Below are 21,048 nucleotides of genomic sequence, written 5' to 3'. Positions count from 1 at the left end.
GAGAAATGGAGGCTGTGTCTAAAGCACCACAGAGAAAGTGCCTGGAAGTTTTATAAATAGTTGCATCTTTTAAAGGCAATTGGAAGTTGTCAGACACATACCATCTGCATTTCTGAGAACATTTGAGAATATCTCCAGTAAAGGCACTCTTTGAACATGACTGAAACATTATAACATGCAAAGTGGCAGAGCTGAAAGCCTCTGTAGAAACGAGTGGATCTCCTGCCGAGTCTATTCACTGCTCAGTAACATAGTGTCAAGATGCCAGGGCTAATGAAGAGAGTTTCCATGACATCTATTAACCTTGTTTATACTTAAACTGTGTGTGTGTGTGTGTGTGTGTGTGTGTGTGTGTGTGTGTCTGTTACTGAGTGTTGTGAACATCCATATTTATGAGGACAGCTGAGAGTTTCCTTTTTCTTGTCCTGCAGAGAGGGGCAGTTTGAGGTTAGGGCTCAGGGTTTAGGGTACAAGAATTGCAAGCTTTCAGTAAATTGGCCAGTTGGCAAGTTAGTTAGCAAAGTATCTTTTCTTGCTAGACCATTTTTGTAATCCTTCTATTTTTTATCTTTATCAAAAAGTAGACCAGTGTTTAAGACACAATAAGTAGCTGGAGCCAACATGTGAGCTCAATTTGGAAAAAAAACATATTGAAAACATTTGTGAATAAAAATGTAAAAAAAAAATGTGATAATCTAGCTGGCATGTCTATGGTTAGTAAGGTCCAACAACAGATCTCCATCTTCATCAAGGAGGGAATCCAAATTCCAAAACCCAAGGTGTTTTCAATGAATCTCAAAACCTGGCCTGTATATAAACAAGACTCTCATTGTGTACAGTCATGACATTCTTATTATCTAGGGTCATATCCAAATCAATTATAGATTATGATCCTTATAAACTAAGGATCACAATCTATAATTGATTTGATAACCATAAATTATGATTAACTTTTTAGCCGTGAAATTTACATGTGTGTTTCTCTTTAAACCATAAATTGAAATACTGTATAGTACAAGATCAAATGTCACATTCTTATTATTAAGATAATAGTTCAAGAACAGTGCCCCCTCCTGGTACCTTTAGTTATCTTTAAATTAACATGCACTTTGACCTGGAACATAAAGTCAGTAGCTTAGTCTTAGCCTGGAACTGCATTTTTGCTGCATAATCTTAGCATCAATCTATTGCAATCCTTCCTTTTGTTTATGCCTTTGAAAGCATTGTCTGTAAGTATTGGTTTAATACAGAACACAGAACAATATCTGGATATTAGTTTTCTTGAAGACCTTGTATGTTTTTGTTGTTGTTAGCCTAGCCATATAGCCTGTTTATTGTACATGAGTCATAAGGGCTGTAGTGTAAAAGTACAACAACAATACAAACAATACAGAACAATACAATTGATCATTGTCTTACATCATGTATTATCTTCATTAGTTACTATCATATTTCAGAGTTAAGGAAGTTTCTAAGTTTGTAAATGGTATCTGTACTTGCACTTGAAGCATTATTTTACTGGTGCATTGTTTGTATGAGGATTTACACAGTAGCTTATGATTTCATCATGCATCTTGGTCATTGTATTTTGTTTATGTTTTCTAGTTTCACTCCCATTCAGACTGTTCATGAAGGTACTGCCCAATAAAGTGCCAGGAGCTTGGACGCAATATCCTTACTCCTGTATTAATTTGAATGGAGTTTGGCTTACTGCTGAATTGTGTACCTCTGCATACACACACAAGGAGAGCAGTACAAACACCCTCTGCCAGTGTATTTAATACATCTTGAAAAACACTGTGTAATTATTATTGTTTGTGTGTGTGTGTGTGTGTGTGTGTGTGTGTGTGTGTGTGTGTGTGTAAACAGTGAAGATATTTGCTTCTTTAATTAGAACTTTAACACTATTAACATCTCACACAATCAGATGTTTCAGGTAGACTAAAAGCATCTCACTCTTTAATAAAAAGGTCTGTCTCTGTAGGAATCCTATCCATAATGTTGTTGTTGACACTAACAATAACAATCTGAGTCTGTCAGTGGCAAAAACAAGCACTTTAGTGGACGTACTTTAATATATCAAAGTTCTGACGACATAAAAAAATAAAAAAAAAAAAAAAAATATCTAAGAAAATAAAATTATCAAGTCACATTATTTCATCTTACTGTTTCAATGATACTGACATCTAGAGCATGGACTTAAGTACTTTCAATTTCAGATACTTGTCATGATCAATATCATTATCACTGCACTTTATTTTTTCATTATTGTTGTACATATCTTTATTTTTTTTTCTTTATTTTTTTTTAGATTTTTTTTTTTTTTTTTTTTTGATATCATTCTTTTTCATGATATTTACAACAATTTTGTTTATATATTTTTTTTTTTTTATTTTTTTTTATTTTTTCTGCATTAGTTGTGTATTTTAGACAGCTGGCTGACTTTATTGACTTCATGCAACTTGTGTTATCATTGCCATTTGTGTGAATCTTGGTAAAAACATTTGCACAAGTGAGCCTCACACAACAGAGTAAGAGAGGTTTTGTACACAACAGTAACACAAAATAATCTTAACTCTCCATCCATTGGAATGTTCCTCAATAAGGACTCCTGGAATCCCTGATGGACCCATGGGAGTCCCTGAGCCCCAGTTTGACAACCACTGTATTGAATAGTAAATCATTTTATTCTATGTACATCAAATTGCATCATCAGATTTATTTTAGTGAAAGCTGGAAATGGCACTTCTTTAAATATAATTTGTTCTGCATGTCTGAGAAGTAATTGGTTACCAATGAACATTTTATTGTATTGAGACATCATCAGGCACTGCCAGTGCGGTAGAAATACAAAAATACAATTCACTGTTGAGAATAAAATGTAAAGGCAGTCCCATGAAAGATAAATACAGAACATGGTATCACATGATTTACACCATATGAATGGATAAATATTCCAATTTAAATGCAAAATCTTTAAGTAGAGGGAGGCTATAGATAACACAGACATTTTGGTACATTTTACTACAGGATTCATAAATAACATCCAATGCAATTACTCCTATTCAAATGAAGTTTTAAACCTTACTTGTCATGGTGTGTCCTTTTAGTAATGTTTTTATTTCTTAAACCCTGTGTTTTTCTTGCTCTCAATGTAATTGCTTCTGTCCTCTGGTTCATCAAGCTGACTGATATCTGTGGTAGGATACTTTCTCAAGATCTCAGCTATCTGCACCAAGCCTGCACAGGCTTTTCTGCTGCTCGTCTTAAATCAAACTTCACTAAAGCAGCAACATCCACTTTTATCATCTGCCGTATTTCATTCTACCCCTCAGAGTAATGGGTTGAGTCTAATTTTCATTATGTGTAGCCTACAGTATGTTTGTGCATTTGTCCCTTCTAAATGACTCAAGCACTTTCCTGTATGTTTGTATATACCAAATAAACAGTGAAGTCTATGTGTGATCATCCACAATGTCATTTTTAAATTGATTATAGAGTAATTCATATCCCTGTATTCCTAATTAAAATATTTTCAGTGTTTGTGATTACTGTCTTCACAGACACATGTTGAGTCTGACATTTCTAAATAGACCCTGTGCACTGTTGCAGTTAAATTGTGTGTATTGCCATTCATGTTTTATTGCCAGTGATGAATGTTCAAAATGTTCAAACTATCCTCATTTCTTCATAAACTGAGCTAACTACCTAGCTTCATTTGGGTTTAGATAAGGGTTTGTCTTTGTACTGATATGGAAATGTGATTAACCTACATACTGACTTATTAGAAATTATTTAGTTTTTATTTGTATGACAAATGAGCAAACATGAGTTTCTGATGAAGAGCATGTGTTATGATCAAAAGCTACTGTGTACAGCAGCCACTACATGGATCTTGAGGTGAGATATTCCTGCTTCCTGTTTCTGGAAGCACAATTATTGACTACAGCATTTTAATTCACAATTAGAAAATAGACCGCATTCATGCCCCTTGTCCTTAAAGTGATGTTTTCTACCAAAGACAGAAAGCAAAGCGAGTTTTTGCACTGCACCATTTGTGTGGATTTGACATAAACATCAATGTTAGCTCTGAGCCAGCTAGCAACAGAAACACCAACCATGCATGTGGAGTGTGTCTCTGTGTGTTTGTATGCAGCTCTGCCTCTGACCTTTATTTCCACTCTTTGTGAAGCATCATGGCTCAAGTTGAAAAATGACCAACTTGCTGTCATGTCTTCATTTCAGTTCTTGCCACCCAGTAAAAACATCATGCCACCTCTAAAATTTCACTCACATTCTGTTTTAACAGTTGGTCTTGTGAATTCACTGAACTGAATGTTGATTTGTTGTTTGGGAGACTGTTTGGATTCCACTCTTTAGTTTTGCTTCCATTAATTTCTGTGAGAAGGAAAAAAGAAATATTTTTATTAGAGTTTTTATACTGCAAGACTGAGACTGATAAAATGATTGGATTGACAAAAAAGGGATGATCCTTGTTCACAAATTGCATCAAATTGCACCCAGTCATCGCCAAAAACACAAGCTAATATCTCATGTCATCTAATGTTTACAGGGCAGCCTCACTGTACTGCTCTATCTATTTGCACTACTAAGGAATTGTATAAACTTTGATCTGGTTGGGAAAAGGTAGCTATCCAGTGAGCATTAAATTTACACTTGGACTCAGTAACATTATGACATTGATTCCAATTTCAGACTCAGTTGTTGTCATAATCCCTACAAACACTATATGGCTCTGTGCTAATTAAAGATAAGATAAAATAAGATAATCCTTTATTAGTCCTACAATGGGTAAATTTACATCGTTGCAGCAGCATAAGTGATTGAAAAGATAGAAAGACATAAATACAAGTAAGGGCAAGATAAAAACAAGATAAGGCTATAAAAAATATACACAACAGTATAAACATGACAATGTAATAAAAAATATTAACAGAAGAGCAATATACACAGGACTTTATACATAGACAGAAAATGAATACAGGAAGCAAGGGCAGGAGAAAAAAAATGTTGAAAATGCTGTTATAATGATGCTGTAATGCAGTGATGATGACGATGATGGTTTCCATGTTATCTCCTAAGTGTTTTGATGCAAACTGATTAAAAAAAACCTACCACTCTCCAGCACAATACAGGGCCATTTGTCATCAAGCAACGACAGGTGTAATCATCCTTTTTGCTTGCCTACTCCATCAGTCTTCCCCTTACCATGTATCAGGATCAATCTAGGCTCATTTATTTTAATCATCTCTTATTTGCTAAATTGGCAAAGTCAAAGGAGGACAATAGAAACGAAGCTCATTTTGATAATGAACCAAAGTATGAATTTCTACAGCTGCATCCTTTCAAAAAACTTTCCCATTTCTTCACTTTTTTACAAGACATTTTGCTGGGTATTATAAAAAACTTGAATTAAAGAGGAAAATCAATTATGGTCATTTTCAACATTCAAAATGATTATTAGAATTAGTTGTGATTAAAATTGTACAATGCATTGGGTTGCACTAGATTGTACAAGTGTCCCAGAAAAGTGGGCACTGAGTATTCATAAATGTTTTTCCATCCATCCATTATCTATACCACTTACCGTCTGAGGGTTGCCAGCTGACATCAGGCAAGAGGCAGGGTACACCCTGGACAGATCACCATTCTATCATAGGGCTAACATACAGAGACACACAACCATTATTCACACTCACATTCAGGGGAGGAAACTGAAGAACCTGGAGAGAACCCATGTAGGCACAGCGAGAACATGTAAACTCCACACAGAAAAGCCCCAGGAGAACCAGAGTTCAAACCTGGAACCTTCCTGCTCACATTATGACTGAACTGGAACTTTAGAAATGTTTATCAATTTTTATTTTGTATATTGTAACACACTGTGTGTTCAATGTGTTTATTTAAAAGCAACCATTTGTTCTCAATTTTCCTTCTTTTCTGCTGCTGTATGTATTTTTTGTTTATGTATTTATTCATTTATTTTTGCTTCAACATGAACTGAGTTTTCTGAGCAAAGAAGACCTGAAAGCATGGGTATGTCATGTATTTGATATCAGGCTATTGGATTTTGTTGTGCTGACAGACAGTTTTGAAGTGCTGCAATTTTCACCTGCCAACCAGGTGAGAACAACACAATGATACAGATTCAATTTTTTTCATTGCTTACAAACATTTTAAACTGTTTAAGTAGTGCTAGTCACTGAGCATAATTACTTGCATACGAGTATCCTGGCTATAATCTGGAGTATCCCTCTTTCTCAGCAATTTAGGACTAATGTGTTAGACAGCACTATCCACCACCATCATCAAAATATCAAACGAGGGAATATGTTTTGGAAGAATGCTGTTCATACCCCCAGTACAGTTAATTTGTGAATCTCTGACAATAAACACTGAAGCTGCTCTGGATGCTCATGATAGAGTAACACCTTACAGAGACACCTCATGCCTTTTTCCTTTAGTTTCAATGGCTGTATTTCACTGTGTGGTACATAAAAACCCCCCACCATAGAGCAATACTGTATTTTTTCAGCAGGGAACGTTTTCGTTTATTTTTTCAGTGTCGACAAATGATATGATGTATTATTGGTCTGAGCAGCAGGTGGTGAAACTGTTCAGCCTATAGTAAGTGAAGACTGTCTCTCTAAGTACTGATGCTGTATGTAGGCTATGTGTTTGCAAAAATAGAACTATACATGTATGTATCCATCAATGTAGTATTACATTTAGAAAATTAAGTACATAAACTCAAATACTAAATCATACTTAAAAGTTTTATTTGTATTTATTTACCACTTTTTCCTTTTTCCATTAATTTATTTCTGATGTGGCTATCCTGTAGCTTCATAGTGTCCCCATGGTAACAACATCCAGTCATTTGTGCGTCACCGCTGTGTTCTCCATTGTTCACATAACATGCCGTTGAAAGGAGACCTGCCTCATTCCCTGTAGTAAAAACGAACCAAAAAGTGAGTGTTGCTTTCCACGGTGCAATTTTCCTCTAATATTAAGCATGATTTTATTAAGTCAAATTTGCCGGCTCAGCCATTAATGAACATTATTTCCTGTCTCGAACTACTGCTAATTAGCTGCTAGCCGGCTAAGCTAGCACAGCTATGTTTTGTGATTAGCACTTAGTGTTGCTAACAACGCTAACACTGACCTGTTGTTTGTGCAGTTTGGCACTTCTGGTCTGTTACTGTCAGTTAGTTTTACCCTTGCTGTTCTCGTACTTATATCTGGGTGAAGCGGACTCAGGGATTTACGTAACATTTTCGTAATTTGAAGTGAATAACTACAGCTAATGCTAGCCACAATTAGCTACCTTGCTTTGTAGACAAGGACGTGAGGTGTTAACGCAGCTGTTATAAATATGAGGTTGTTTAACGCTGACGGAATTACTGCGTACAGTCAAGCTTGTCCGGTTAAAATAGTCTGTGTGATTCGGTATTGGTGGAAAGAGCAATACGTTGGTAACAACATGACAGCACTGCACAGTGTTTTTATAGCTGCGGGAATACAGCGGTGCGCTTTGTTTGCTAACAGTTTGCTAATACTCGTCACAGAGTGCACGTGAAGAATGTGCATGAATCTCTTATTTGTCCCAGTGTCAGCATCAAAAAAGCAGCTGGGATATATCCTCTTAAACCTGTTGGCGTTTAATTGAGTTATGGTTATCTGCCAGGTCTGGGACTTTTTCAATAAGAAAACCAGAACTACTTTAAATCTGGAGCAAGAACTAACTAAAAAGAGCTGTCCGGGGTCTTACTCCGTAGAGCAGGAATTGTTAGAGTTATGAACAGGCAGAAAAACAGTAAAAATAAAATAAAATCTTACAAACAACATTCTACTTTACAGCCCACTTAGAAGTTACATCAGTTTAGTGCTGCTCAAGATGCTGTGTGTCACTTAGGTTGCAGTGAGGGTTTGGCTGCAGACTTTGCAATAATGGTAAACCCCATATATGATATCCAGAGATCACAATATGGCTGCTTTGACACTCTTTTTATCATTTGTCATTTATTTGTTCTTTGCTAAGCTAGTGTGGCTAGCTGTAGATCTATCTATTGCAAATGTAGCCTGCTGGACAGTTTAACAATTAAAGCAACATTATGCAACTATTTTATCTTAAAATAACAGCATCTGAACCATTTTGACAGTACACTGACTGGTAATACGGCGACTAGTGTCTCTTTCATTCCCATGCAGTGCCCCCTACGCCTTGCACTATGTGAGTTTGGTGATTACAATCTCTTGCGAGAGGTGCATTAACTGAGTGATAGTTAGTGGCCTAAACCACCAGAATCAGGCCCGACAAATTCAAAAGGAAAGAAAAAAGAAGAAACTTCTAAATTGAATTAGGCGACCTCTGGCTCTGGAAGCCAGGGATCATGGGCAATATACACTGCCGTGTTTCAGTTCCCCGGCTCCTGCAGTGAAATTTTACAGAGTACTCCCGCACTTTCTGCTGCAAATACCATTCAGCTACCAAAATGTTCATCAACTGTCAATGCTTTTTTAAAATGTTCAACTTTTTCAGCAATTTTGCTATTTAAATCTGTGTACCGGAGATATATCATTTTCCACATGAGCTGCAGTGCGGGCCTCAGTGGCGCACCAGGCAGCATGGGCGTTTGCCAATCAGAAGGTTGGTGGTTTGATCCCAGGCTCCTCCGGTCATTGTGTTAAAATGAAACTTTATTGATTACCACGATGTTCAGCTGTCAAAATGGTTTTAACCTTTTTAGATAATGCTTATTAAACTTTTTTCAACTATTTATGCTTTTTAAAATGTTCAGCTTTCTCTGCAGTTTTGCTATGCATATATTCTGCTATTTTAAGCATCACGTCAGCATTGCTGCAGCATTCACACTGCATTTTCTGCAGGAAATGCATTTTCTAGTTTATACCACCATGCCACCCAGTAACAGTCACCCTAAAGGAAACACTGTATATTAGATTTAGTTGTTAGTCTGTAACACTATAGGTAATAGCTGACATGTAACAGCCTGACAGGCTGTGGCAAAAGACCCATTTGGAGCCACTGTATGGTTTTGTTTATTTATTGTGCATTCTAGGCTACTATAAACATAGTGTCAACATGATGGACACTGTGGAGGAGGATGGCTCCCTATGAAGATATAAAATGTGTTTTCATTTGCTAATTCAGAGCAAATGAAAACACATCGATGATTTCGGTGATTACACTAATGAAAACATATTTTTGTACATTAACTATCGGCTAATGGATCCATGTGTTACACACTGGACCTTTAACCACTTGAACTCAGAACTCATCAAGTTTAAATCCCCACTCATGGCAACTGAGGGTGCTGCTACTGAGCAAAGTTAGATTTTGTTGCTTTAATATTAACAAACTACTTATGGGCATTATGTCATAGCTTTTCTATTCTGTTTTGCTTCAAATATAATAAGTAATGCACTATTACTAAGCAGCACGCAAGAATCAGTTTGTGCCATCTGGGGGTGGAACATGAGTGATGTGCTGTATTTGTGTGCCATATGCCAGTGGAACAGTGGGCCATATTACACAGAATGGTGTAGCACAAAGGATTAATGCAGATGGAAAATGGTATCTGTTAGTTGAGCGCAGCAGTGGCATACCATAATCAGTAGTAGATAAAACTGGTATAGAAAAAGTATTGTTCAGGAACCCGTATCGAAGTCAAGGTATCGGTAATGGTACCAGTATTGAAAATATCCAGCCCTACATGTACTGTTTCACTAAGACATCAACACTCCTAATCCTGTTGATAAATCGAAAAAAAATATTAAAGAAGGGATAAGTCATAGTTTTAAATTGACTGACAGCTAAAGCAGCCTAATATAATTGAGATTTAGACACAATTTGAGATTTTCATTAGGCACTATTTACGTGTTTATAGAGGATAGCAGAATTCATATTTATTTGATTAATCTCCTTTTGACAATCTGTTACATGTTAACGTCAATCTGATGTGTTGAGGCTACATCTCCCTCTAAGTGAGTGGGACTGATCAATTTTAGATATCATGTAACAGTTTTTGTATGATAAAGAATAACAAGATTTCTCTAATTACCTTCCTTTATTTAAATTGTTTTATAGTTTTGTACATCTTATTGCTGCATTACAAAATCCAAATTTGTCATCTTGCTGTGTGGCCATAACAGCTTACTCATACTTTGTTTTCTGGTGTTTCATTTTTTTCAATTCTCCTTTGTCAGTGGACCGCAGTTTGAAGCGCCGGCAGGTGAAGCCACTTGCTGCCTCTCTCTTAGATGCCTTGGATTATGACAGCTCAGATGACAGTGACTTTGAAGTGGGAGATGCCTCAGGTAAGCATGGTCTTCAAAGCAACTAGCCTCCATAAGTCTAAACAGTACAGAAAATTTTACATTAGTAATTAAATATACCGCTGTGATATTATACATAAAATTAGGGATGTGCATGAATAATAATCAACTAGTCGATTAATCAACACGGTAAACGTAGTCGACATCTAATTTTAAGAATGGACAAATTTTTATTTGACCAATTTTTAATCGGGTGGAGGTGTGAGGAATGATGCGGAACTAATGTTTATGGATCTGTTTCTGCTGAGTGCTTCTTCTCTGCTCCATCTTGCTCTGTATGGTGCAAGAAAAAGACTGCAACAGACCTCTGCAAAAAAAATAAGCAAAGCGGGGGTGGGAGTGTTGCTTAATGGTCTTTGCAGGACTTATTGTTTTAGAAGTTTCATGTTCAAAATATGTTTAATAAGGACCTGTGGGCTGATAACCGAGCTGTCGCTAACATTAGCTCACATTGTTTCCAGATACTCAGCTTGTTTTTATGTCAAGATTCCAGTGTTCATCCTTCAGGAGGTTTTTACTGGGAGCCGAATTATCCACCTGAGGCCTCATTGAATGAATAAAGCAGTTTCATATTCAAGAAAAAGAAGAAATATTTCTCAGTGACGTGGTCATCTGAGAAATACGTGACGTGGACGTTGAGAGCAGCTGTTTGCTCAGCTTGTTTCTCTGAAGATCCAGATGTCTGATGACAAAAATTGTCATCTGGTTTAAAATTGACTTATAGATCGATATTGATATATATCTTGATATAAATCAAATCACTATTTCTGTTGAACTTAGAGGTTCCTTTTTACTCCTGAATGAGATGTGAAGATACCATAAGGTCAATTTTATGGCTGCCCCCTAAATGTCGACTATTTGATGCATCGGTTAGGAAGACCCTAATTCAACTCGCAGAATGTCAGTGGACAAGTTGTTACGCTTTTTTAAAAAACTGCCTCGCAGTCCACACACAGCACTGGAGGAGCAACAGAGTGACTGAGGCTGTAAACTTTATAACCAGATTTTGTTTTGAAATGACCAAACCACAAAACTAATGTAGAGCCCAGTAAAGAGCCAACATAAAGTTAAATACTTGATGAAAACGAAGGACAGAGTGACAGCGCGATGCAGGCAGTGTGAGTCGCTGCGATTCTCTCTACTCTGCTGTCAGGTGAGAGCTGTATGCAAGTCGCGAGAACAGACACAGCTAAAGCTGAAACTACTGGTGATATGATGAGTTAAAACTGGCAGACAGTGTCAGAGAGATAACTGAGCTGTGACTTAGACACCAACTTAATGTCTGCTCTACAAGCAATACCACATAATGACAAAATGGAAACAGAGTTTTAGAAAATTTTGCAAATTTATTAAAAAGGAAAAAACTGAAATATTACATTGACATAAGTATTCAGACCCCTTCCTATGACACGTGAAATTAATTCAGGATCCTCCCATTTCTCTGGAAATGATCTGGAAAGGCACACACCTGTCTATATAAAGTCTCACAGCTGACAATGTGTATCAGCCATGAGGTCAAAGGAACTGCCTGCAGAGCTCAGTCAGGATTGTGTCGTCGCACAGATGTAGTGAAGGCTACAAAGAAATTCTGCTGCATTTTAAGATTTCCAAGACCACAGTGGCCTCCATAATTCTTACATGGAAGCTGGCTGACTTGCCTAACTGAGCAATCAGGGGAGAAAAGCCTTGATAATGTGAGAGGGAAAAAAAGATTTTTTGATTTTAGCATGAGGGTCTTTTCACAGTGGGGGCGATTTTTTCATGTGATTAATTTGCGTGGCAATTTATTTTGTTTTTGTTATGAGTACTATCACAAAAAATGCAAATATTACGTGGTGAAAAGCAGTGTAATTTTTTTTGAAGGCGGTTGATTTTTCTGAGCTTTCGCACCACATATAAAGACATCACAATCACACAGACTACCGGAGGTTGCTCTGGGTCAAAGGATCCTGTTAATTGGTCCACAGATGCAGTGGTCGCCTCTCCATATGAAAGGGACCTTAAGACCCCAAAATAATGGAATCTGACCAAAATGGAGGGGTATGAATACTTTCTGATAAATGCACAATAAGTTCTTATTGCAAGTCACCATTGAAGAGGACTCATAATATTAATCTCAGTTAAAGCTGCAAGCAGTGTTGAACTGGCCCTTGCACCCCGCACCTGTTGGGGGACCTGTGGCCAGGGGGTCCCTGCAGGTCGTATGGCGCAGTTCTGCAACTGCGTGACCGCCAGACATAGAAAGTATGAGTCAGAAGTCCCTTACTGCCCCCATCGGGTGGTGCTATGACTATACCTGAATATTGGCATGTAGATGTGTTCAGGCCGTGACACTTAGCAAACGTGAAGTGTGGGGCAGATTGCACAGTGCATGTGGGAGTGACAACTTCCTGTTTAATGGCGAAGCATCAAAATTCACAATTGCGACACAGCAAGGGCATCCCATGAAGACTCACTTTCTTCAGAATTCAGCACCATTATGATCTTAATGCTTGTCTGACCACATTTGAGGTTAATCACATCAACCTACTCAGATAAAACACATAATTTCCTGTTGCCAATAGGTGGTGCTATGATTATATCTGTATATTGGAATGTAGATGTGTTCAGGACAGGCCTGTTGTCAAACCTGTGAAATTTGGGGCAGATCAGACAAAGTATGCATGAGTTAATCAACTTCCTAGCTAATGGTGAAACATCAAAATTCGCCACAGACATACCCTTCAACATCAAAATTTTCACAATATGGCATCATGAAGTCCTTAAGGCTTTCCTGACCAAATCTAAAGTGGATCATGTCAACCTGCAAGTAACAGGATGTCAAGTCTAAAACATGTCATTTCCTGTTGCCAGTAGGTGCCGCTATAACTTTTTGTGAATATTGACATGTGGGTGTGTCACATTCCATAGTCATGGAACCAGACAAAAAGGTGGAGACCACACCAGGCATAACTTTTTAACAAAGAAATTTATTAAAAAACTCAGAAAAAGGGAGTCAGTAATCAGTAGTGTATTATGGATGCATGTTTGCAAGTGAGGTGGCCGAATGTGTGTGTATGAGTGTGTGGATGCGAGAACCTAGAGTCAAACCAACATAATCCACTAAACAAAGAAAACCAGGCCCCAAACAGTCCCCTACACAATGTGCTGGAGATCCAAGCCAGACAAACTGCAGAGAGAGACTGCCTGCACTGAGCAGAGTACTTCAGCCTGCCTAGTGTCCACACCCACACTTCGCCAGGTGCCAGCCATCCAGCCTGATGATCCTTAGCAGACACCACCAGGACTGGGAGGGATCTCCTCCATCTGTCACACCCCCCGAATAAGACAGAGGTACCAACTCTGACCCGGTGAGATACAACAAAACAGCAAAAGTACCAAACACACATTACTCCTATCATAATTAGACTAGTTAACTGGAACATCATATCAATATAAACTGTCCAAAGGAACATCATAGCAGGTCACACAGAAAATCCCCTCTCCCCCCATTATCTCACCAACACTCACCCTTCCCATGACCCAGCAACTTTGGATCCAGAACAAGCAACTTTAAGAGAACATGAGAATGAGACCGCGGCCTGAAAACAGGAGAGGAGAGGAACACAGAACAGGCACATAAGGGACATGTTATAACACGGGTGCACGGACAAAGTATCTGCCACCCTATTGTCTTTGCCCTTAATGTGACGGATATCTAAATGATACGGCTGCAAAAATAATGCCCACTGCATCAACCTTTGATTAGGATTTTGCAATGACCGCAAAACAGTCAAAGGGTTATGGTCCGTATAAACAACCAACTGGGAACCTGACCCAATATAAACATCAAAATGTTGCAGAGCTAGAACCAAAGCCAGTGCTTCTTTCTCTATAACTGAGTAATGATGCTGGTACCCTTTAAACTTCTTAGAGAAGTAATTGACTGGGTTTTCAACCCTCTTCTCATCCACCTGCAGTAACACAGCACCTGCAGTCCCAGCATCACTGGAATCCACCTTCAACGTGAAGGGATGGTCCAGCTGGGGACCTGCAAGCACTGGAGCCGATGACAACAGTTCTTTCAACTGTGTGAAAGCCTGTTGACAGATGGGAGACCAGACATATTTAACATCATCTTTCAACAAATCAGTCAGAGGAGCACTCACTGAAGCAAAATTAGGACAAACCTCCCTATAACCACCAGCCATTCCTAGGAAAAGGAACAATTCCTGCTTTGTGGTTGGAACAGGGAACTCCTGTATAGCTCTGACCTTTTCCTGAATTGTACGCACTTCTCCTTGCCCAACCACCCTCCCCAAATAGGTCACAGTGGCTTTGGCAAATTTGCATATTGCCAGATTGACTATCAGCCGTGCCCAAAGAAGCCTGTCAAACAAAACCTTTACTAAATGGTCTTCCCATGTATCACTAAAAATGACAACATCATCCAAATAGACTGCCCAACCCTCCAGCCCCACACCACCTTATTCATCAATCTTTAAAAGGTGGCTGGAGTGTTGCGCAGCCCAAACGCCATAACTGTGTATGAATACAAGCCAGATGGAGTTACAAATGAGCAGATTTCCCATGCTCTGGCAGAGAGCGGAACCTACCAGTATCCTTTAAGAAGATCAAACTTGCTAACGTACTTGGCAGACCCCACCAGATCTATACATCCATCCGAGGCAGAGGGAAAGAATCAGGTTTTGTTGCAGCATTAACCTTCCTAAAGTCAGTGCATGGCCTAAATGTAGAATCAGGCTTTCGGACCAGGATACAGGGAGACGACCAGCTGGAGGTGGAAGGAACAGCAAGACCGTTTTCAAGCATATAATCTACCTCTGAATCCAGTAGATGTCGCTTTTCAGGATTAACCTGATAGAACTGTTGAGTGATGGGCTTTGCATCCCCCACATCCACATCATGCTCTATTAAGTTGGTACATGTAGGGGTATCAGAGAACAGACCTGGATACCCTTGAATAATCCCAACTAGTTGTTTTCGTTTAGTCTCATCCAGTTGTCCAAGCTGTGAATCTAACCTGGCCAAAGTTTCAGAATTTTTGAGACAGGGTTGTAACACCACATCACCATACATCTCTTCCTCCAGTCCAGTACCAGCCACCAAAACAGGGCTATCTTGAGCAACATTGTTATCACATGCAAAATATGGTTTAAGCAAATTTACATGACAAACCTTGACTGACTTTCTCTTATTTGGCATCTCGATCAGGTAATTTTGCTCTGAAACCACACAGCAATGATTTCAAATGCTGATGAAAACGTTCGAGTGCCCCTTGACTTTGTGGATGGTATGCTGAAGACATATTATGGGTTACATTAAGTTGTTTAAGAACCTGGGAGAACAGTGGAGAAGTAAAATTTGACCCTTGATCTGTTTGTAACTTTTGGAATTCCAAACACAGATATAAACTCACTAATAGCCTTCAACACAGAGTTTGTAGTGACTGACCGCAATGGATAAGCAGCCAGATATCTAGTGGACTGACACATTATTGTTAGCAAATAGGAGCAACCAGATTTGGACCGAGGAAGAGGTCCTACACAGTCCACTATCAAATGATCAAAAGGCTGACTCGCTGCAGCAATTGGACACAAAGGTGCTGGTTTTAAAGACCGATTTGGTTTACTGGTAACCTGACAAGTATGACATATCTTTATATATTTGGAGACATCACGTTTCACACGGGGCCAGAAAAAATGCTGTAGCACCCGATGGTAAGTCTTTTTGACCCCCATATGACCTGCAATATTATCACGTGCTGTCTGAATCACCAACATTCGAAATTTGTCAGGTAGTACCACTTGCACAATGGGATCCCCACCAACCCCATCACCATGAGGAGCCCAAACCCTCAACAGCAGGTCATCCTGGAGTAGATAACCCTGTCTAATGTTTCCCACCTGACAGGCAGGCACCACCAACTCATACAGGTCTTTCAGAGATGGATCCTTTTTCTGTTCCTGCACCAGGTCTGCACGAGAAACACAAAGATCATTTGGCACAGCAAAGAACAAAACTTTTGCTAGGTCCCTAGTTACCCCACTGTCAGACAACGCTGTAGCCATGACGTGAGTCACTGCACACACCACCGAGGCTGCTTCCTCCCCCTCCTTCGCCTGCTGCTGCACCCCCTTCAGTGCCACAGTGGGACCTGGTGCAGGATTTAGAGAGGAACAACATGAAAGATCTGTCTGCTCTGGATGCATTGATACTGGAGATGTAACAGCACCCCCTAGAGGAGCTGAAACAGAAGGACATGGCAGCGGTTGCTGCTCAACCTGGACTGAATCTTGAACTCTAGGTGTCAAAACAGGTCTTACATCATCCGTCCACATACAACCATCAGGTACTAGATCATTACCCAAGATGATGTCAACTCCCCTCACTGGAAGTTCGGCCCGCACAGCAATTTCCACCTCCTGAAAGAAACCACAAGATAAAAACATCTTATGCACGGAACAAAAAGGGTTTGAGGCACCAAACCTCTACAGGGCACACAACTCCCTGTGTCTGACTGTGGAGAAAAAGGCAAAATTTCAAAAGTGTGCATGCCTGACGATGTACCAATTTCATGTGCTGAGCACACACTCCTGAGATTCACCACTGTGAGCAACATCAGCATACTGTCGCACACTGTAATTTTATGCGCTACATAGTTTTGCTATGCGTGGAGAAAGCGGGAGCAGTGCGCGATTGCGCAGGTGCGCAGCTTAGAGGGAACATTGCTCCTGAATCTCTCAACACTTTAACTGAGACTTCCTTTGTACCCACCCTTTAACTTCTCAGAACCATCAGAGATGAATATCTGATAACACAAATCAGCTTCAGGGGTGTCCCTTGTTTGAATTTTCATGTCAAAAGGTGCCACCAACTCCAACTGAGGTAACAGGTCTATGTACTGGTGCTACCAACCCAGCTGATTTAACCTGAGCAGATTTACCTTTCCCAGCCAGCACAGGACACTATTTTTTTCAGTGACCCTTTTGGCGACAGTAATGACACACATCCAGTCCCCCTTTACCATAAAGTTGTGGCTCCATACATGGAGGCCCATTCATCCTCTGCGGTTTGTCACCATTTAAGTGGGGTTTTTCCCCATACAATCGCTCCCCAAAAATGCGTTTATGAGTTAACACATATTCATCAGCTGTAACTGCTGCTTCACTGGGAGTGGTGACTTTACGTTCAGTGATGTAAGTGGCAAGTGATCTGGTACAGCCTGTTTAAATTGTTCTACAAGTATCAGATCACATAGAGTTGGAAAGGTCTCGACCTCAGCTGCCTTACACCAACAATTAAAATGTAGTCCCAAACCCCTTGCAAATTCCACGTTTGTTTTCCCATTTTTTTCCAGCTTCTGAACTTTTGGTGGTATGCTTCAGCCACAAGCTCATAAGCTTTTAGCACAGCATCTTTTACCTTTGTGTAGACCTTGCAATCTTTCGCTGACATAGCGGAATACACCTCCTGGCCTTTCCTGTGAAGACGCACTGCAACATTAGTGTTCGCTCCTCATCAGGCCAACCTCTAACATCAGCCACACGTTCAAACAGTGAAAAAAATGTCTCTACATCCCTTTCATCATACTTTGGCACCAACCTTAAATTTTTATTGACATCAAAATGATCAACAGTTGCACCCTCCTTACCAGCATCAGCAGGTAGCGCCCCTGCTTTAATCAGACCCAATTTCTGCTGCTCCACTTCCAGTTTCATTTGTTCCTTCTTGTACTTCATTTTTTCCAGTTGTTGTTCATGTTCCAATTTCATCATTAATAATTCCTTTTGCTGTTCAAAGGTTAGCCAAGGCACAGAAGTAGAAATACCACTCTTACCATCCTCTGTCTTCAGAACTCCTTCCTCTTGGAAATTTGTCTTCACAATACTCATGATGGTTTCCTTTGTGCGCCTTGCATCCACGATGAGTGCATAATGTTGTGCTAGTTTGAGCAGCTGTTCCTTTGTACATTGTTCCAAAACTTCACATGAAGGAGACTCAATAAACTCATCTACAGTAGTAGCCATATCTAAACCCAAATCTAGTAACCTAGACACTTCAACAGAGATAAACAAACAACAACAAGTGGCTCAAACACTGGGTCCCCCCTTTACTAATCGCCTAACCATAAACTAGATATACTCAACCCTAATTTTCAGTGGCATTGCTGGGTTCGCCAAGGGCTCTCCCAGGGTACCACCCAAAACAGTAAAGGCAAAAAAAAAAAAAAACAAACTGCACCAGCCCCTCTATTAGTGACTGCTGCTACACCTAACAGGGGAACACCACTGAAAACTTTGCCACAATTAACATTTACCAGTTTATCTCCAACCTAGATGAACCAGTACCAAACTAAAGCTCTGCACTTATCAGATCACTGTGTAACTCTCCACCAAAACCACACTAGTACACAGCCTTAGCTTTGGACGAGCCCCCATTTTGTCACGTTCCATAGTCAGGGAACCAGACAAAAAGGTGGAGACCACACCAGGCATAACTTTTTAACAAAGAAATTTATTAAACAACTCAGAAAAAGGGAGTCAGTAATCAGTAGTGTATTATGGATGCGTGTCTGCAAGTGAGGTGGCCGAATGTGTGTGTATGAGTGTGTGGATGCGAGAACCTAGAGTCAAACCAACATAATCCACTAAACAAAGAAAACCAGGCCCCAAACAGTCCCCCACACAATGTGCTGGGCATCCAAGCCAGACAAACTGCAGAGAGAGACTGCCTGCACTGAGCAGAGTACTTCAGCCTGCCTAGTGTCCACACCCACACTTCGTCAGGTCCAGAGGGGCGCTATGGAGCCATTTTACAGCGCCAATGAACGAGACCCCATCAGATGTCAATTTCACCAGGTCTGATGCGTGTACAAAGTTTCATGAGTTTCTGAGCATGTTTAGGCCCTCAAAAATGCAATTTTAGTGTCACAGGAATAATAATAATTCCTACGATTACAATAGGGCCTTCACACACTAGTGCTCGGGCGAGAGGACTAGGACTAGCCTTCCTGCCAGCAAAGCTACCGTTGGCAGATATCGTGTGTAATAAAAGACTGATAATTTGGACTGACTTTCAGACGTTTAGGGTTGGCGAATCAAAATTGTAGCAGACTTTGTGATACATCACAAACATTGTCTGTCCATTGAAACAATATTGTATTGTGGCAAGAAGGGGGGACGTTAGCAATGGCGGCCTTAACACCGCCCAGTGAAAGACCTCTTTTGCTTCTAAGGAAGTCGATTATTCACACTCAAAACACTGAAGGAAAAGTTTCTCTGTGAAAGCCTTTAACCTTTCAAACAACAGAGCATGAGACGCGGTGGCCTCGAACGCGTGCTCCTACAGCGGAGTAGTTCTGAGATATTTCAAGTTATTCAGCACAAATCCCCACCGGGGGGTTTCAATCCAGTAATCCAAGCGCTTTATCTAACTTAACATCGTAAACACAGAGTTATCAACAATTTAAAATCATGTTTAGCAAATCTTAATTACACATACTTTCTGAGATGTAAAGCATGCAAGGAATTCTCATTTCTTATCTGCTCAGACAGGAGATTTTACTGGAGTGGTAGTACGTTTGACAGTTGCTATTTTTCGACACCATCCACTTGTGGACTCTAACAAGTTTTTTAAGCATTTAATGTTTCATCATTTAACAAAGGCCACTTCACTCTTTAAGTGACAGTGGGTGTGGGTGTTGGACCACCACACACAGTTACAATCGTCTTAGCTGTGGTAAACAGCCGCTAGTGTATCAGGTAGTTAAGCTAATAGACTAGCACAGAGGCTCTAAGGCAGGCTAGATCCTCCAGACTACGCTGACAAATCTACCCACACTCAGGGCGAATTAATGACTACTGGGACATGCAGCAACCACAACACGCCAACAGACCTTTATAATAAGCGTATCTGTTACCCTATTGCATGCAATTTTTCGACAGTTATCATATAGCTAAGTGAGCCATAGCATCTATTCTTTTTCTACTGTGGCTAATGTCTATTAGAGGGTACATTACCGCCCCTACTAGACTGGGAGGATTATTTACGACAGAGCAATCAATTTGTCAACAACATGCATTAACTTCGTAAATCACACACTAAGCTTAAATCGTGAATACACATAACAGTGACTTTCTAAAGGTTTAAAATGCTCACACAAACAGCAGCAAGCAGCCAAGCCAGTATGCAGAGAACACGGAGATGTGACGTCACTTTGCAGTGGAGATATGGATTTACAATTGGCCTCACACGCCATGCCAAAAATATATGTAGCATAAATGCTTGATTACTAAGGTGAAGATATATGGAGTGAAAATATGTGAAATAAAATATAAACAGAAATGTAAGGATGATCAAACTAGCATGATGAACTAACAGTACGCAAAATGAGCAGGGTGAGATGGTGGAAGCAAATCGTTATAGTCTGTAACTATAATCTATTTGTATTAAATTTTGAGATGTCTATCAATGGCAGAAATTAAAGTTTACTTAATTTATCATCAACCCTTGTCACGAGCAGAATGTTAAGAGCAGCCTACTGTGAGTTGCTGCAGCTGCAGACTTGGCTGGAATCCCAGCGGCTGAGGCTGCGGTGGTAACACATGAAACGCAGGACCCAGGTGGATTCTCCCGGAAGCCAGGTCTCCAGTTGAGCTTCGGGTTGTT

General features: G+C 39.8%; 1 protein-coding gene across 4 annotated transcripts in view; it reads left to right on the top strand.

Annotated features, from left to right (window-relative positions):
• Positions 1–6,881: 6,881 nt before the first annotated feature.
• The window catches only part of phf14 (PHD finger protein 14), a 123,969-nt gene continuing 109,802 nt past the window's right edge, over positions 6,882–21,048 (top strand). For all 4 annotated transcript variants that reach the window (XM_018695439.2, XM_018695438.2, XM_018695440.2 and 1 more), the window contains exons 1-2: positions 6,882–6,992; positions 10,249–10,359. In XM_018695439.2, coding sequence (XP_018550955.1) covers position 6,992; positions 10,249–10,359 — 112 coding nt within the window. In that variant the 5' untranslated portion in view covers positions 6,882–6,991. The remainder of the gene's footprint in view (positions 6,993–10,248; positions 10,360–21,048) is intronic.

Source organism: Lates calcarifer, linkage group LG3 (assembly GCF_001640805.2).
Source record: "Lates calcarifer isolate ASB-BC8 linkage group LG3, TLL_Latcal_v3, whole genome shotgun sequence".
Classification (NCBI taxonomy): Eukaryota; Metazoa; Chordata; class Actinopteri; family Centropomidae; genus Lates; species Lates calcarifer.
This window is presented reverse-complemented; position numbering and strand designations above follow the sequence as displayed.